A 16634-nucleotide genomic window follows, 5' to 3' on the forward strand; every position below is an offset into this window, starting at 1 on the left:
TTTTTCAAGCATTTCAAGAGCAATGTCCCCAACCACTGTGTACCTCTGACAGTCATTAAAGAAAACAAAACCTTTTATTAATTACCAAGTAATTTTTCGGCTGCATATAAGTATCAATATACTTCAAATGAATAGCAAAAGCTGTAGTTTAAACACTGTATATGAATCCACTAGCTAACAAACCTTCTGTTGCCCACAGGGGATTAATTTATTTTGTGTGTTACCAAACTGTCAGAACAAATGTATAAAATCTATAAAGTACTGGCTAGATCTTCATAGACTAAGATTTTTTTTTGAGCTACAAATAGTAAACACTTCCAGCATTAACATTTTGGAAAGCTCCACACATCAAGACATACCCCAGCACATGCAGAGTGCTTAAAGGGACAGAAAAACTCATCAAGCAGATATTCAAGAGCATGTCAACACCAGTCACTGAACTAGGCCACTGTGTTGGAAAAAGCAAGACCTTCACAGCTGGGACTGGATGGGCTGTGCAGGTGTCAGCACAAGTGAAGTGGAATGAAAACTGCCATGCAGATGCCAGAACCATTTTGCTCCACAGAACAAAACCTCAGTTCAGTTTGAAGAGCTCTAATCAATAACCTCTAAATTGAATAATTTCTCAACAGACGAACAGCTGTTATTATTAATCATGTATTTCAAAGCTGTATCTGCTGGAAAAAAGATATTGGAATATGAGTCACCAGTATGATTTTTGGAGGCTTTAACTCAGGAGATCAATGTAGTTAAAGGCCACAAGTTAGTGCCTCGATTATAACATAAATGTAATTTTTTCCCAGGCCTCTATTAAACTCCTCATATGGGGATGTGACTGGGGATTCACAGCACTAGCAAGACAAATTCTTATTGGTACAAATACAGAACCAGACAACAAAAATTATTTATAATTAAGCAAGCATCAGTCTTATTTCTACATCATTTCCTATTTTTTTCATCAGTAAAGAACAGGTAAATGAGATGAACTGGGGGCATGGCAGATCTAAAACAGTAAGTGACAAGATACGTTTACTGCTATGTGAGCAGGCACAGGGAAGTAAGTCATTTATTGAACTGAAAGAGTCCTATTCATACACACACACACACACACATGTATGAAAAATGTAAACAAGCAATGTTTACAGAACTGGAAACTTCCATGGTAAGATGCAACTTCGAAAAAGACCCCAGCTGAATGCAGGCTTGAAGGGCAAAAGTACTATCAATGTACTGTACTTAATCTACAAATGTCAAAATATACTTACACTTTGAGGCAGATTAGGTAACTTGTAAATAAGAACAGAAAATACAAGGAAAAATATAGGAAACTTCCATAATTAACATAAGAAACAAAGATCTTGAAGATGAAAACTGTAAGATGAATCTGAGGCTAGGCAGACTAAGGAGGTACAAAAAGTGTAACAGGGAAGTTAAACAAGCAACTTATAGAATTTGCCAAGAGGTAAGTTGAAATCTGTTCCATTGGAACAACCTAACATACAGTTGGCAATTCTAAAATCACCTTTTAATTCAAAACAGTTATCAATGCAAGCAGCTCAAGACAGGTTTATCACAATTCCTTCTGGCCTTACTGGAAGAGAATTTATTTTCTTAAACTGTCCTAGTAGTAGATGATAAGAAACATTCTGCTTTTAATAAAGCTATGTTCAGGACATTAAAATGATAGGTGATTTCTTAGTCCACTTAAGATACAAATAATCTCTCACAGATGATGACACACCATCACTTTGACATACAGGACAATGCACTGCAACTCTTTATTTTTTGACAACAATTAACTCTATAAAAAGATGTATATACTCTGTCTGTAACAGGATTCTTTAGTCTCTCAACACATCAGCATCAGTTCTAGTTTCCACACGATACCGAGGCACTGCGAGCTCCGCTGCGGAGCGGCTCATTAAGGTTAATGAAAGGCGCTGCCTCGGGCCGGGCGCGGCGCGGTGCTGCCACCTGCTGGGGAGCGGCTGCGGGCAGGAAGGGAACGCTGCAAGGAGATTTTGGGCGTACGACACAACAAACACGGAATGCTGGCCTCACGATTGAGACGTTTGGCATCTAATCATATTGGCAGAGCGCATTAGGAGCTGATCTGGTGAAAAAATAGCTGCTCTGAGAGCGCCAGGCTCATCAGGTACTATTCAACCAGAGGGTGTTAAAACTTATGGTTGAGGACTTTAAATCATCGGTGTTAACAACTGTAACATCCAATTTACAGAACTGATGCCAAGGGCCTATCAAAATATTAAATACTTGGCAAATTATTCAGATGTTCAGAAAAGCCAAAAGAAAAAAAAAACAGTTTCTTCTATGGTGCTTAATGTGCTTAATGTGAAGAGATTGTTGCAGTGTTGATTAGATGGTAATTTTAAAATATTTTATATTTTTAAATATTTAATATTTTATATTAAAAATATTAAATATTTTTATATTAAAAATATTGCCAGTAGGCAGCACAATAAAAGAACAAAAATAAAATTCCTTAAAGTATGTCTCAACTGCAAAAATAATGACACCCCCCCCCCATCTCTGCCCTGTCTGCATTCATCAGTGAAATACCTTCTGTAAGAGAATTGCCCCTTCCATAAATAAGAGACCTCAACAGCCCTGGCCACTGAAAAATAAAATCAGTTTCGAGATAATAAAATTTAGGGTTTATTTAGTGAAAAAGTCTATGTCAATACTAAAAACCTCATACATTCAAAGTACAAAACAGAGACAATCTGTCTGTATTCTTCTGATACAGCAGAAGAAATATGAAGACAATTAAAAGCTAGAGTAAGAGTGGCTGAAGAGGTTACACAAGGTCTATTCCATTCCTATAAACTCTCTGCTAGTTTATAGGTCTCAGCAACAGAAGCCAAAACACCAGCTGACAGTTTTTACAGTATGCACTATCACTCAAGGTCAACATCATTTGGTCTCAGCATATATATGGGAAAACACAAGTCTTGGTCATTTCCCTAAAAGAACACCCTGAGACAAAGTAGTTAATCAGCTGGGGGAAAAATGCAAGCACCAATTGATACAAATCCTTACAACTTCATAAAACATTCTAGGAAAAGTGACAGAAGAATACAAAAGTGATGAGATGAAACAATTTTAGGATGTAGGCCACAACATCAAGCTTACTGCTCTATCAGGAGAAGATGGCCACTTATACAGAACAATTATGATGCACCAAGTAATTTATCAAGCTCAGGAGTCCAGGGCAGAGGGGGGGTTAAAGGTGGTTTGGTTATATGTAGGCTAGTCAATTGCTGAGAAAATGAAAAAGAGGGTACTGAAACTCGATCATAATGTAAATTACACAATTAACAAAAACCAGAAATGTGAATAAACACCTGGGGTTTCTATTTTGAACTAGGATCAATCATCTTTTATTGTCTAGAAGGGAGGTGAATTTTTTTCCTAAACAGAAAAGCTCACATATTCACAAGTCAAGAAAAGACTGGCTTCCTTGGGTATAGTATTTCCAAGTTACACTTGCATTTTCCATGTATCAGATCTCCAAAAACCAGGAAGTTAAGTAAACACCAGAACACAGATTCTCAGGACTACATTTGTCCATGTTCAATAGTAGTCTATATAACAACATTAGGCCTAAATTGTTAACTAAAAATGTTACATCAGAATCACTGTTTTGACAGAACACAGCAATCAGTGCCTGTCCTTTTAGTTCTTATTTTATGTAAAAATTAGAAGCTTTTAAGAGTAAAAATTAATCCTTTTTTATCCATGGGTTTCAAAGGAGTAACCTTTACCTCACAGTGAGTATCAAGACAAGCAGAGGCAATCTGCTTGATCCACTACATTACAGCAATAACCCCAAGCTGCAAGCATAACCAGTGCCAAAAAGAACCTCATACCTTAAATGACCATTAATTGTAACAATTTTTATCAAGACCTACCATATGAGCAATAGCACACCAAGAGCCCTGGCTGCTGTTTTGGAAATTATGTACTGCTGTGCTACATTTGAAGGAGGACAACTGGGGGTTTCTGTGAAAATCAGTCTCACAAAACAGGAATGAACTCGGTATCTCAAAAAGCACATAGGAATAGCTCTGGGCGTATTTGCAGCTTTTCAAACTTGAGCAAACCTGTGAAGGAGCTCTCACTTACTCTGTGTGGCCCTGAAAGACATTCACAGAATGGATAGAAGGATCTCTGAAATCCCACAGACGGAAGGTGGTGTCGCGTGACGATGTCACCACGAGACGCTGCGTGGGATGTGTACAACAATGCGTGAGCTCTTGGTCGTGCCCTACAATCACAAACCAGAACATGCAATGAAAATCAGACTTTTCATTTCCACATACACTTGGAATGCTGTGCTGATGGTTTTTTCTCTTTTTCCCAAACAGAAAGGAGTAACAATCATTCTGAATTTTAATACTGTTACTGCTGTAAAAGTTTGGGAACGTATTTGAAGGCAAAAACCACACTACTTATTTCATATTCAGTAGAGTAGGTTATTGCTGCTTAACACACCATGAACACAGCAAAAGCCTTTTGCAAGAGCTAAAATTTGGGTACATTCAATTTAAACAACTATTTTTTCATAGGTTAAATAATAAGCTCAAAAGAAGGCAAATTCATGCTCAGGGGATTTACAAGACTGCAATTTTAAAAACTATTACAGCACTGAGCAGCACATGGTACACACTCACATCCTGCTCCAGAGAAACAACTTTCTTTCCTCAATGGTTTAGTATCTACAAATAATCCCTTGTATAAAAACAAACCACCTTTTTTTTTATTATTATTTTATGAGTGAACAAATACCTGTAAGAGAATGGACAAGTTCAGAAGTCTCTACATCATACAGATTTGCTGTCCTGTCCCATGATGCTGTCACAGCTTGCTTCCCCCCAACAAGCCAGTCAGCTGCTATCACCACTCCTTGGTGGCTTTTCAGTGAAGTTAATGGGGCTCTGACCGTGGGGCAATCACTGGAACCCTCTCCATCTCCATCAGGTTCATCTTTATCTGAGATTTCAACTTCATCTTCTCCAGACACTTGCTGTAAAATGCAAGGGGGAAAAAAAAGATGCAGAATAAAAGGGAAGGAATGTCTCTAAGTTACATCTCCCAGTCCCCTTAATGTGAATGTGGGTAAATTAATTCTGCTGCACCCAGCCTACTCCAGTACTCACTATCACAAACTTAGTTGAGGGAATATAACCAGTAAGTTAAATGCAGTTTTAATAACTCCTTTTAACAACTTGCTGATGTGCAGCTGAGGGAACTGGAGTTGTTCAGCCTGGAGAAAAGGAGACTCAGGGGAGACCTCATTGCTCTCTACAACTCCCTGAAAGGACAGAGCATCCAGGTGGGTGTCAGTCTCTTCTCCCAAGGAACAAGTGATAGGATAAAAGGAGGTGTCCTCAAGTTGCATCAGGGCATGTTTAGACTGGATATGAGGAAAAATTTCTTCACCAAAAAGGTTATCAAGCCAGGGAAGTGGTGAAATCAACATCCCTGGAGGAATTTAAAGATGTGCAGATGTCACCCTTAAGGATATGGTTTAGTGGAGGGCTGTGGCAGTGATGGATTAACAGCTGAACTTGATGACCTTAAAGAGAATTTTTCCAATCTAAATAATTCTGTTTCTACTTAATATTAAAATCCCCTCCAAATGCTTTAGCTCTGAGTATCAGTCCCCTGTACTATCTGGTTAGTGCATTACCCTAGAGTTTCATTGCAGCACATTATTAAGGGACTTTTCTCCTTTCAATTTTTAAAGGTAGGAAACATCTAAGAGGACAATGACTATGTTAATCTTTGGGAAGACAGTAATTTACAGACATATTTTTATCCATTAAAAATCAAATCACTACAGCAATATTTGTCTGTTGGTCAATACACAGTGATCATGCAGTGCTGATGGAAACTGGATGCAAAATAAATTCTTTTGCTCATCATTAAACATTCTCTGAACTCCTTTTATACTTACACAAGACAAAAACATCTTTCTCTTATGTTACTTGGGGTGGAAAAGATAATATTTGTATTTTATTTCAAAATGGAAATGAAAAATCAAATAAACTGAATCAAGCATTTTCCATTCTGAAATTTACCTCATATTAAACAGTCAACTCTTGCCACTACTTAGCTTACTGAGAAGCTCATGCTATAAATTATGTTTTCTTCACAATTTAGTAAGGGTACTTTTAAGTAAAATAAGCATTTGATAGGTTTACACTTTAAAGTAAATACTGACTAAATAAAGGCCTGGGGACAACAAAATCATTGTAATGTGTGCTGGCAAGGGTTGATTAGAAATCAATGAAGACTCAAATAAATGCCAAAATTACAAGTCTTTAACAACAGTTTTCAATCCACAGCAACTATAGCTAATACAGGTGCCTCAGTAACTTACGCTACAAAAATTTAACCAACTTAAAAAAAACTTCATTATTACAAAAATGAAGTTATTTGACTGTTCATTTACACATTTACTACCTTGAACAAGAAGTCAATTAATGCACTTGAAGCTGTAAATTCTATTCTGCACCAAATGCTTTTGAAAACATGAAGGGAGTCTATTTTCAAAGAAATGCTGAAATTCAGCTGATAAACTAAAACCTTAAAATCCCACCTTTGGCAGTCCTGAAATCATGTAATTTTTAAATTATGTGTAAATTTAACATTCAGTCTTATCATAAAATCTCTATCTGATGAAATTGCTGCGCAATTAGTTTAGTTGCAGCAAGCTGATTGCTTACATTGCAGTCTGCAGTTGGCTGAGGTGTAGGCAATTGTACTATGTATCTCCAGATGTGAGCTGTCTGGTCTCCAGATGCTGCACAGGGGAAGAGAAGCAAAAAGAGAGAGAGAGAGAGAGAGAGAAAATACCTAAGAATATTTCGAATATTTCCATGGGCAATATAAACAGACATTAATATTATATTTAGTAATACTAAGTTACGTATTTTCCTAATAGACACCATTATGAACTTTATGGTAAACAAGTCTCAACATCTCAAACATAATTCATTATGCAAGATTTAAGCAGTACCAAATTAATCACTCCTACAGTGAAACATCACTTGAATACTACACATCAGAACACGAGTCTCACCACTGCTCAATATGTAGCATTTGAAGAAGGCACTTAATACATCACCAGATATTCATTTATAGTTTCTCAAATTACTAGGGTTCTTTATTTCAATTACTTCTTCCATTAAATGTTTTTATCATGGTTTTAATGAGAAATCCAAAATAGCAAGTATGAAGCTATTCCTCTTCTGCCTTAAACAACTCAGCTTAAGTAGTGTCAGTTTACAGCTCAGAAGGCACCATGTGATTTTAACTCCATCTGTTTAAAATAGACTTATTCATTATTAACTAAGGACAAACTCAAGATTGTCCTTGCTATGGTCAGAACAAACATGTTCTAATCCTGCAGGATTAGAACTGCTCTCCAGCCCGATTTATACCTGTGCTCAGTATTACTCTATTTTAGCTGCAGCATCCAGCACTGGAACTTGTTAAATTTCATCCCATTAATCATCACCCAGTGCTCTCACTTTTTTGGATCCCTCTGAAAGGCCTCCTGTCCCTCATGAGAATCAGCAGCACCTCCCAGTTTGATATGACCAACAAACTAGCTAATGATGCATTCAACTTCTGCATCCAGGTCACTGATAAATCTACGGAACAGGGCTGGCCCTAGAACTGATTCCTGAGGAACACCACTGGGGATCCTCTGCCAGGCAGACACAGCCCCATTTACTACAACCCTCTGAGCTCTGCCCTTCAGCCAGCTGCCCACACAGCACACCGTGAACCAGCTCACCCCACAGCTCAACAGCTTGTCCAGAACAACACTGTGAAGGACAGTACCAAAACCCTTATTAAAAACTAGAAAAACTTAATCCACCACATCTTCAACCACTAGGCAGGTGACCTTATCCTAGAAGGATGTCAAATAAATTAAATAGGACCTTCCCTTTGTGAATCCATGTTGACAGTGCCTGATGACTGCATTATTCTTTAAATGCCTTTCAGCAGTACCCAGTATAATCTCTGTAATTTTTTCAGGAACTGAGATTAGATTAACAGGTCTGTAGTTCCACTGCTCTTTCCTCACACCCTTCTTGTAATATTGGAGTAACACTACTCAGAAGGGACCTCTCCAGACTCCCAAGAACTTTGGTAGGTAATCAGGAGGTATCCTGCCACAACACCCACTAGTTCTTTGAGTACTCTGGGATGAATTCCAGAACATTCACCTGATGTATGGTTTTAAGTGTCTGGTTTGGAACAGACAAGCACAAATGACAACATGACATGAAAAACACAGATGGCAAGATCGAGCTCTGATTTGTTATGCTTTCAAATATAAAAATACTTCAATCAACAAGGATGCTGACAAGCAATAGGGAGAGAGGCTACAACCAGATCAAACTAGCAAATTACACTTATTTTCCATCAAGATTAACATACTTAACATATGAAAAAACTCTACATACCTGTAAGAGCCACTTGCTCAGTGGGATGAAACTTTATGGAGTTTACTGTATGAAGCAAAGTAAAGTTTTAAGTTAGTATACTAAAATAATTGTTTCACAATATCTTATCATTAAAAGCATTGAAAAATCAAGTCATCTTAAGTTTTCAGCAATTTTTCTTAGTAATCTTTTAGGTGATATGAAGTGTAGTATCAAGGAAAGCAGCTAAAATTGATTATACATACAATAACACATTTTCTAGCAAGTTATTTCCTGAAGTGGTTCATGTCAGAGAGGGTAAACAAACCACATTCAAAACTGACAGGGGATAATGCTCTGGAATTCCATAAAGAGAATTTAAGCATTCATAATTATTTCTAACTCAATGAAAACTTACTATATGTTACCATCAACATCCTGCTTATTACTTAGCATTGCAAGTACAAATGCCTGAAAACCTGATGCAAGCAACATAAATCAGATTTCAGTCCTGTAACCATATGCAATCAAAACATGATTTTGATGTAATCAAAGCCTGCAGGAATTCTATCAACCAACAAAGCTCTTCATTTCATTTCAGTGCATAAGATTCAATTAATGACAGAACTTAGAACTCATTTCCATCCATTATACAAGTAAAATAGATGCTTATGCTGTTGGGAGAGCGTGGTGCAATGAGTCTAAAAAGATACTCCTTAAACTGAACTAGCTCTATGGTGCACCAGCTGCTGGCACCCAACACCTTTGCACCATTTCAAATCAACTATCAAACAAAAAAAGTTTTATTACATAAAAAATACATTATTTCTATTTTAATTTAGAGATGTATATAGTTATATAAAATTTATATACAATACAATTTTTCTTTTGTTGATGGTCAAACACAGTTGTTCAAACACAACTGTTTAAATACAGGTTAGAACTTCTTATTTTCATAGTTATCCAAATAGCAATTTTAAAAGAAAACTACCAGCATGAAAGTTCAAGTGAGTGAAGTTTTCAAACATGACTTTATAGAACTTAGAGGCCCATGCAGCAAACAACCTGAGATACCTGAACACATTTACAAGTTACCAGTTGTTTCTATGCATTTATCTTTGTGCTGTAAGAGCTAGAAGTCATGTAGCAGGAAGAAAAAGTACAACTCACAGCTGAAGCAGAGAATTTAATTCTACCTGTACCCTTGCCACAAAGTTTGTGTGATCTGCTAAGTTATTTAACCAAACAATCCTGATCAATAACTGAGTTCTTCACTTTCCCAGGGTATGATCACTCAAAGTGCTCAGGTCACAACAGCAAGTTAAAGCTATGGAAAACCTCTCCAGTTTTAGTCTATAAAATCCTGTATTCTAAGAGGAGAAGAGTGTTAAGAGGCAGAAGCGTGTTAATCAAGTTCCTGTCAAATTTGACACCAAAAATTAACATTAAAGACACTCACTGCACTGCACCTCCCAACCCAAAGAGGGGTTTAAAAAACAGTTTCCACAAAATTCGTACTGGTATAAAGATGGACAAATACCTATATTTAATTAACTGTCTTAAAAACAAGATCTGTGCATTATGCAGCAAATTATATATGAGATCTTAAGAATTGCAAAAAGAAATTCACCTAGCATCTGTAGTTCTAACTCAAATATAACACAGATCCTGCAAGACAGCTAATTTCTGCTTATATAAGTTTCTTTTGTTCTCCACATGCACAAGACCACAATGAGTTCTGACATTTAACTTCTAAGTGTTTTAACTGTGCCTGTAAATTTCTCTATATGGACTTGTTTATTCATGTAGCATTTGCAGAACTGTCTTAATGTGCCTCTCCAATAAAGAATCATATTACAAAACACCCTCTGTATAAAAATTAGTGGAATTGCACAATTGACTTGTTAATGTTGTTGGCAAAACTGCAAGTGAAACCACAATAAACATTTCTGTAGCCGGCCAAAACACATTTCCCCTCCCATGCTCTGTTCCCAGTTTTCACAACATGCTCTTATCTTACCTGAGCCGACATGCCCTACATACTTGACAAGGCACTTCCCTGTTTCTATGCTCCACAGCAAAGCAGTGTGATCTACAAAGATTAAAAAGCAGCTGTAAATAGTTAAAAACATATGTTTTTAATTTTTACCCTTTCAACAAACAAGTTATAGCACATACCATATGAAATAGATTTTAAATGTAGAACTCTTGACTACCACCTTATATACAAAACTTAACATTTTCTTATCATTGTACACATCTCCCCCAAAAAGTAAAGGTGCTGTCCTAATCAGATTGATTTGCAACAAGGCAAATTGAAAGGCAAATTCTGTATAATGCTCCAGCTGTATATCATGAGGAGAAAAAAAAAAAAAAAAAACAGAGAAAGCATTCCATGGTGAAAAAGGCAGCCACTACAAACAGGAATTCTCTGCACAATCTATTTACTTCCTACATGGAAATCCCAAAGCGCATATAGGTCATTTCAGAGCACTAAAAAAATTAATTTAAAAAGGAAATCACTCCAAATGCCACTCCTTTATCCTGTCACACCCAAAAATAAATAATTAATTAAATTACTTAAGTGGGTAGTACCTTAAAGCTGAATTGGAGAACGGCTTCCAAGTCAAATCAGGACAAAGACAAGATGTCCCACACAAAGAAAAAATGTGCCCCCTCAGCAGGCACACAAAAATTGTAACAGTTCAGTTCAAGAAGCAGAGATTTCTGGTCTGTAAGTATTAAAGTCTAGTCAATAACTTCAGATTCTGTTCCAGCTTCAAAAGAATGTCACTTCAAATTGACTGATTCTGTCTGGTTATGATTTCTTTTCCTAATAATTTTCCAAAACTACACAAGTCTTTACATTGATTTTTGGACTATAACAGATTTAGTGACTTGTTCATTAGTAGTTGTACCCCCTCAAGTGGAAGGAATAAATCTAATAAAGTAAAAGGGACTGAACATGAAGATTTTTAGCTGCCCCTGTGTTCCGAGGCAAAAGACAATTCAGGAATACAAGAATAAGCAAACTATGACCACATGTACAGCTTCTATAAAAAGATAAAAAGACAAAGACTAAACAATGCTGGGATAGAAAGCCTGTAGGGATCTCTGTATCCAGCTGTATGGAATTCTGTGCCAGAGGCCTCCCCGAGCAAGCAGCTCCCCATCCCACCCGCCCTACCCAACATGCCAGGGCTGACTAAGGAGAGTGTGACCTGCATGGAAGTGAACTGGCACACACTTTAGAAAGACCAACAAGCATGCTTGAACCTTCTAAGGGAAAGGCAATTCCAATTTTAATAATTTTTCAGCTACAGAACTTCTTTAAAAGGACTCTTTCAGTGTGAAGCTCAGTTTTTGAGTAAGCTTTGGATTTGTATTTGCTATAGCTTAAGGACTTAATCAGAATTTTCTAAAAATTCAAGCAACACAAAACTTTACCAGCAGAGGCAGTTCCCAACACCACTGGCTGAGTTTTCGCGACACTGACATCCCAAATACCATCCCTGTGGCCAACATATTCCTTTAACAGTTGACAGATTGCCCTTGATGTTGTAGTTTTAAAACTGGATACAATCTGAAATAGCAGAGACACCAACATTTTTTTCCATATCGATCCAAGATTAGGTAATTATCTCACAAATAAAAATGGCTATTAACTTTTCCATGATTCTTTCATATTCTGACAAATCACTACTGTCAAAAATTTGACATTTGATAGTAGGAAAGCGAGTTTGGATGCAAACATACCTCTCTTTTTTTTTTTTCTTTTTTAATAGCAGCCCTTTTACAGAATGCAAGACAAACTATTCTGCACTACATTAAATCAATCTCATTGGAATAATGACTTGTACAAGTGCAGAGTGCATTTCTCATTCAGTCTGGGTAAGGATTTTAATGAAAAAAAAAAAAAGAAAAATAAAAAGAAAGAAAAAAAAAAGGCAAAAAAAAAAAAACAAACCCAGCAAAAGATCTTACAACTTTCCTTGCCTATTCCCAAATAAGTATATCTGGTAACTCAGTCTCTGCTAGCCAGTGTAATGTCTTTGAAAAAAATGTACTTATTATGTAATTATAGGAAGACCCAGAAACATTCCAGATTAAAACACTCACTGCTGTTTTTCTTTAAAACTGCACGAAGCTAATCAAATCAAACATCAACCTGAGAGCATATGTCTGTTTATTTGTGTAATGAAGCTTTTAAAAAAATATGTCAAACTCATCTAAACATTTGATAAGCATGTTCCCTCCAAGTGAAGCTATTAGGGGAAAAAGAGAGAAGGCTCATTAAATCCAAATTACTATGTGCATAAGTAATATCAAACAAAAGGAAGAAAAGACTAGTAAAACAGTAAAACTACAAGTCAGTACAGTGCAGGAATGCTCAAAACATTCAGCATCTACAGAAAGTATGCAGATTGCAGAAATTCCACATTTCATGATAAAGGAAGTTGCGATATTCAAGGAAAAAAAGTTTCTCTTGCTGAACACCTCCAGTGAAATTGAAAACAAGAGTTATGAAAGATGGCTTTAAAAAGTTAAGACCACCATTACAAATACCCTATTTTACCCCACGAGTCTTGAAGCTCGTGACGCTTCTTTGAGAAAGACTACCTCTAAAGCTTTGTTAAACTGAAACAAAAAGACAACTTCAATTTATCAGTGTTTTCCTCAGCATGGAATTACAGGCAGGTATTTGACCAGTTAAATCAAAACCTTTAAATACATCAACATAAATCACATTAAGACTTATCTACAGCTTACTAAAAGTTAGAAAGTTAATTAAGTCTACATTTCAGATACAATAAACTAAGGGTAAAATCCCATTAGTTTCTGGTATTAAAATAGAAGGTCTTAAGTATGTCATTAAAGCAAATTACTTCAAAAAAGGTTTTTAAAGCTAAAAGAAAATCTGCAAGAGCATTCCAAATCCTAAGCATGTCAACTCTCCAATGATGAAATCATAATGTCCTATTTGAATTCCACATTATCAGCTAATATGCATTTTGGTTTTACAGCAGCAGAAGAAGCAGTCATTACAGATGCACTGAAAAGAAAATGGGCTAATGGTAAAGATTACTAGTTCAACCATACTGCAGAATTTCCTAAATTTTGAACACAATCCTACAGATACAACTTTCACATTGAATACAGTCCTTAAATTAAATGGACTCATGTATGAGAAGTGGAACAGCTGAATTAAGTACTAACAGAAAAGGACTAATACTGCAATCAGTTCAAACTCCAAACTTGGTATTTTCCAACTCACCCTCTGCTTGCATTCTGTTCTGTCTTTCTAATGTTGAGTTAAACTCCCCATGCAAAAGTTATCTAGGAGAAACTATCCCCCACCCATCAACAAACAGAATTTCAAAAACTGCTGGACAGTGGTTTCACTAGTCATTTAACAGCAAGGATGTAAAACTCCTTTTGTGGTATTAGCAGTCTTTAAGAAAAGAGTTCAAGAACACTATCCAACAGTAAATATCCTGATACAGATATTTACTCAACACATACTTTTTCCAAGCTTTTTTTTCCTTTATTTTTTTGCCCTTCACCTCGCATACCAGCAATTGGATAAACTAGACAGGGCCTGGACTACTTCCTGGTTTGCTAAACACACATAAACAATGTCCCAAGACAGGAAAGGAAATATTTAAAGAACATGCAACTTGCTAAAAAGTGGTCTCTGTAGCGCAGAAAATTTCTGAAGTAACTTCTGTAGATCACCATACACAAATAAATGACCAACCACATCCTGAGTGTGTTTCACCTTTGTCTGTCCCCTTTCTTAAATTGATACAGTTTCATGTATGCCCTTCTACAAAGATTTGTTAATAGGGAAACAATTGTTTACTATGTAAACAAGTGAAAATTGAATACAAACTGAAACTCTGCATGGCAAGCAGAATGAGGCACCCTGCAACAAAGAGGCAGGGCACATTAAAAAATAAGAATGAAAACCTGATCAACCCAGGACCAGTCCAGCAGCATTGCACTGTGCCTGATGAACAACTGTGCCTGTGAAGCAACTTTAAGCAGTGAGGGCAAAACTACACAGTCAAAAATGTTTTATTCCTCTTAACTAAGGGGTGCATAAATACTTTATTTTAAGAGTCTTTATCTTGATCTAGACAAATTAGAGATCCCGGAATTCAGTTCGGATGGAGCAAGTTACATCATTTATGTTCATTTGAGGACTCTGCATAAACAACTGATGCTTCCCTAATGTTGTAGCAACTTTCATAAAGCCAGGCATCAACAGCAGCCATTACATTTTGTTAATATCAAAACATGGCTTTCATACAGTGATTCCTGCATCTAAAACCAACAGTAGTTAAATTACATGATCTTGTCCATTAACAAAAATGAGCTTTAAGAGTACTAAGTGTTAAATCTACTCTACCTCTTCAAGATTTGGATACTGGTGGATGACTCTTGCTGCTAAAACCATGCTTTTCTGAAATTAGTTTTGCCAACTTGATATATAGCTAAGTGATGAAAAATATTCGAGTATTGTAATTTCATATGAAGGGCTTGAATAAAGAATGTTCACTTCAGCATTTTCTCCAAGAGAATAAACAGATTGCTTTAGTATTCTTACCAAGTCCTAGTATTTTTTACCAATATTAAAGCAGTCAAGGATCAGTCTTCTCATTAGACTAAGCAAATAGTGAAAGTAAAGTTTCTTTCAGGAAAAAAATTAATTCTATATGCACTGCCAATCTGAAAAATGTAGTTGTGTGCAATTACACAAAACAATGGTTTGTAAAACTTAAGTCTCTTCTAATATTCCACAGGCAAAAAACCCCCTAACCAATCCAAAAAGCTACACACCCAAGAAACATCCTATATGGTAGATAGTATAAGGCAGGGCTGAAGAGGAAAACTTGTGATCTACTACCCCTGGGAGTTTGGAACACAACCACTTTGGGAAACAGTATTGTTCATTCAATGCTCATAGAAAGTACAGCCATAAGAATTTCAAAGCTGTTGAACTCTTACAACTCTAAATGTGTTTTTCCTCAGACAGGGTATTGGGGAACTACATCCAGTCAAGGTACAGATGGAAAAATCATGGCTTGTTAGAAAGTTATGTTCTTTCCTAACTCTTTGCTATAGTCTCTCTGTGGGTCAGGAGGCAAAAGTTTACAGCTTTGACTCTTCCATGTGGGGAGGAAGGAGAGGGCAAAATAAAACACCTCTGTGAAGTGCATTAAGGTTTCAAAGAACATACTGGATAGAGATGCTCTCAGTGTTGCAATTTTCTTCAGTTCCTGTCTACTCCCCAGTACATTCTGACTCAAAGTTGTGAAAAGAAATACATTAGCACATGCAGACATCTGTTGGCTACCAATTGATACAAGAGATGAACATAATGTTCAGGTATTAAATTCTTTACGCTCCACTACTCATGGCTGCTTTGCTGTGCATGCATATCAGCTCCCCAGGAGTTTCCTCTGCAAACTTCCCAGCTTCCCATGCTGAATCTGTGATGTCTGCCTTTTCCAAGATAGTAAAAGAAGACAAGGATTTAACACCTGCCTAAAAGTCAAAAAAAAACCCACCAAAAAAAATCAAAACAAACAAAAAAACCCAAACAAACAAAAAAAAAACTAAACAAAACCACAACACTACACTAAAGGGCTAAAAGGGTACTAATTCATAACTACATAGTAGGTGTGTCAAAACTATCCAGTCCCTATTAATATCACGTTGTCACTATTTAAGTGGTGTCATTAAAGAATTTGCAAGTCATTAAGTCTTGAGAGAGGCACCTTTATGCATCAAATTGGCATGAACAAAAGTTTGAAAAACAAGATAAAAAGGAGACCAAATAAACCACAGTAGCTTCAGTCCATTTCACTACCCTATTCTTACTCTCAAACTTTCATACTTAAGGCATTTCCAAGACACCTACACCACGTATCAGCCTGAATTACAGGTCACCACAGAGCTGCCTATACAGCTGGTTCACATACCAGATTCCACTGAGGTTTCCTCACATTTTATTTAACCTTAATAATGAATAATTAAAAGATTGATATAGAGAAAACAGCAGGTAAACTCTCTGCAAAAATTGAAAAAGGGGAGTGAGGAAAACAAAAATACCAGGCTGATGCAGAAGTAAAAAATTAAAAGCATCAGAAAGGTTAACTGTGCCAG

At 36.5% G+C, this 16634-nt stretch overlaps 1 protein-coding gene across 2 annotated transcripts in view; it reads right to left on the bottom strand.

Moving 5' to 3' along the window:
- The window catches only part of WDR37 (WD repeat domain 37), a 43800-nt gene that overhangs the window by 12374 nt on the left and 14792 nt on the right, over positions 1-16634 (bottom strand). For both annotated transcript variants that reach the window (XM_021528819.3, XM_021528818.3), the window contains 6 exons: positions 11910-12045; positions 10483-10554; positions 8505-8549; positions 6753-6829; positions 4810-5047; positions 4147-4288 (listed from right to left, as the gene is read on the bottom strand). In XM_021528819.3, coding sequence (XP_021384494.1) covers positions 4147-4288; positions 4810-5047; positions 6753-6829; positions 8505-8549; positions 10483-10554; positions 11910-12045 — 710 coding nt within the window. The remainder of the gene's footprint in view (positions 1-4146; positions 4289-4809; positions 5048-6752; positions 6830-8504; positions 8550-10482; positions 10555-11909; positions 12046-16634) is intronic.

Source organism: Lonchura striata, chromosome 1, assembly GCF_046129695.1.
Source record: "Lonchura striata isolate bLonStr1 chromosome 1, bLonStr1.mat, whole genome shotgun sequence".
In the NCBI taxonomy this organism is placed as follows: Eukaryota; Metazoa; Chordata; class Aves; order Passeriformes; family Estrildidae; genus Lonchura; species Lonchura striata.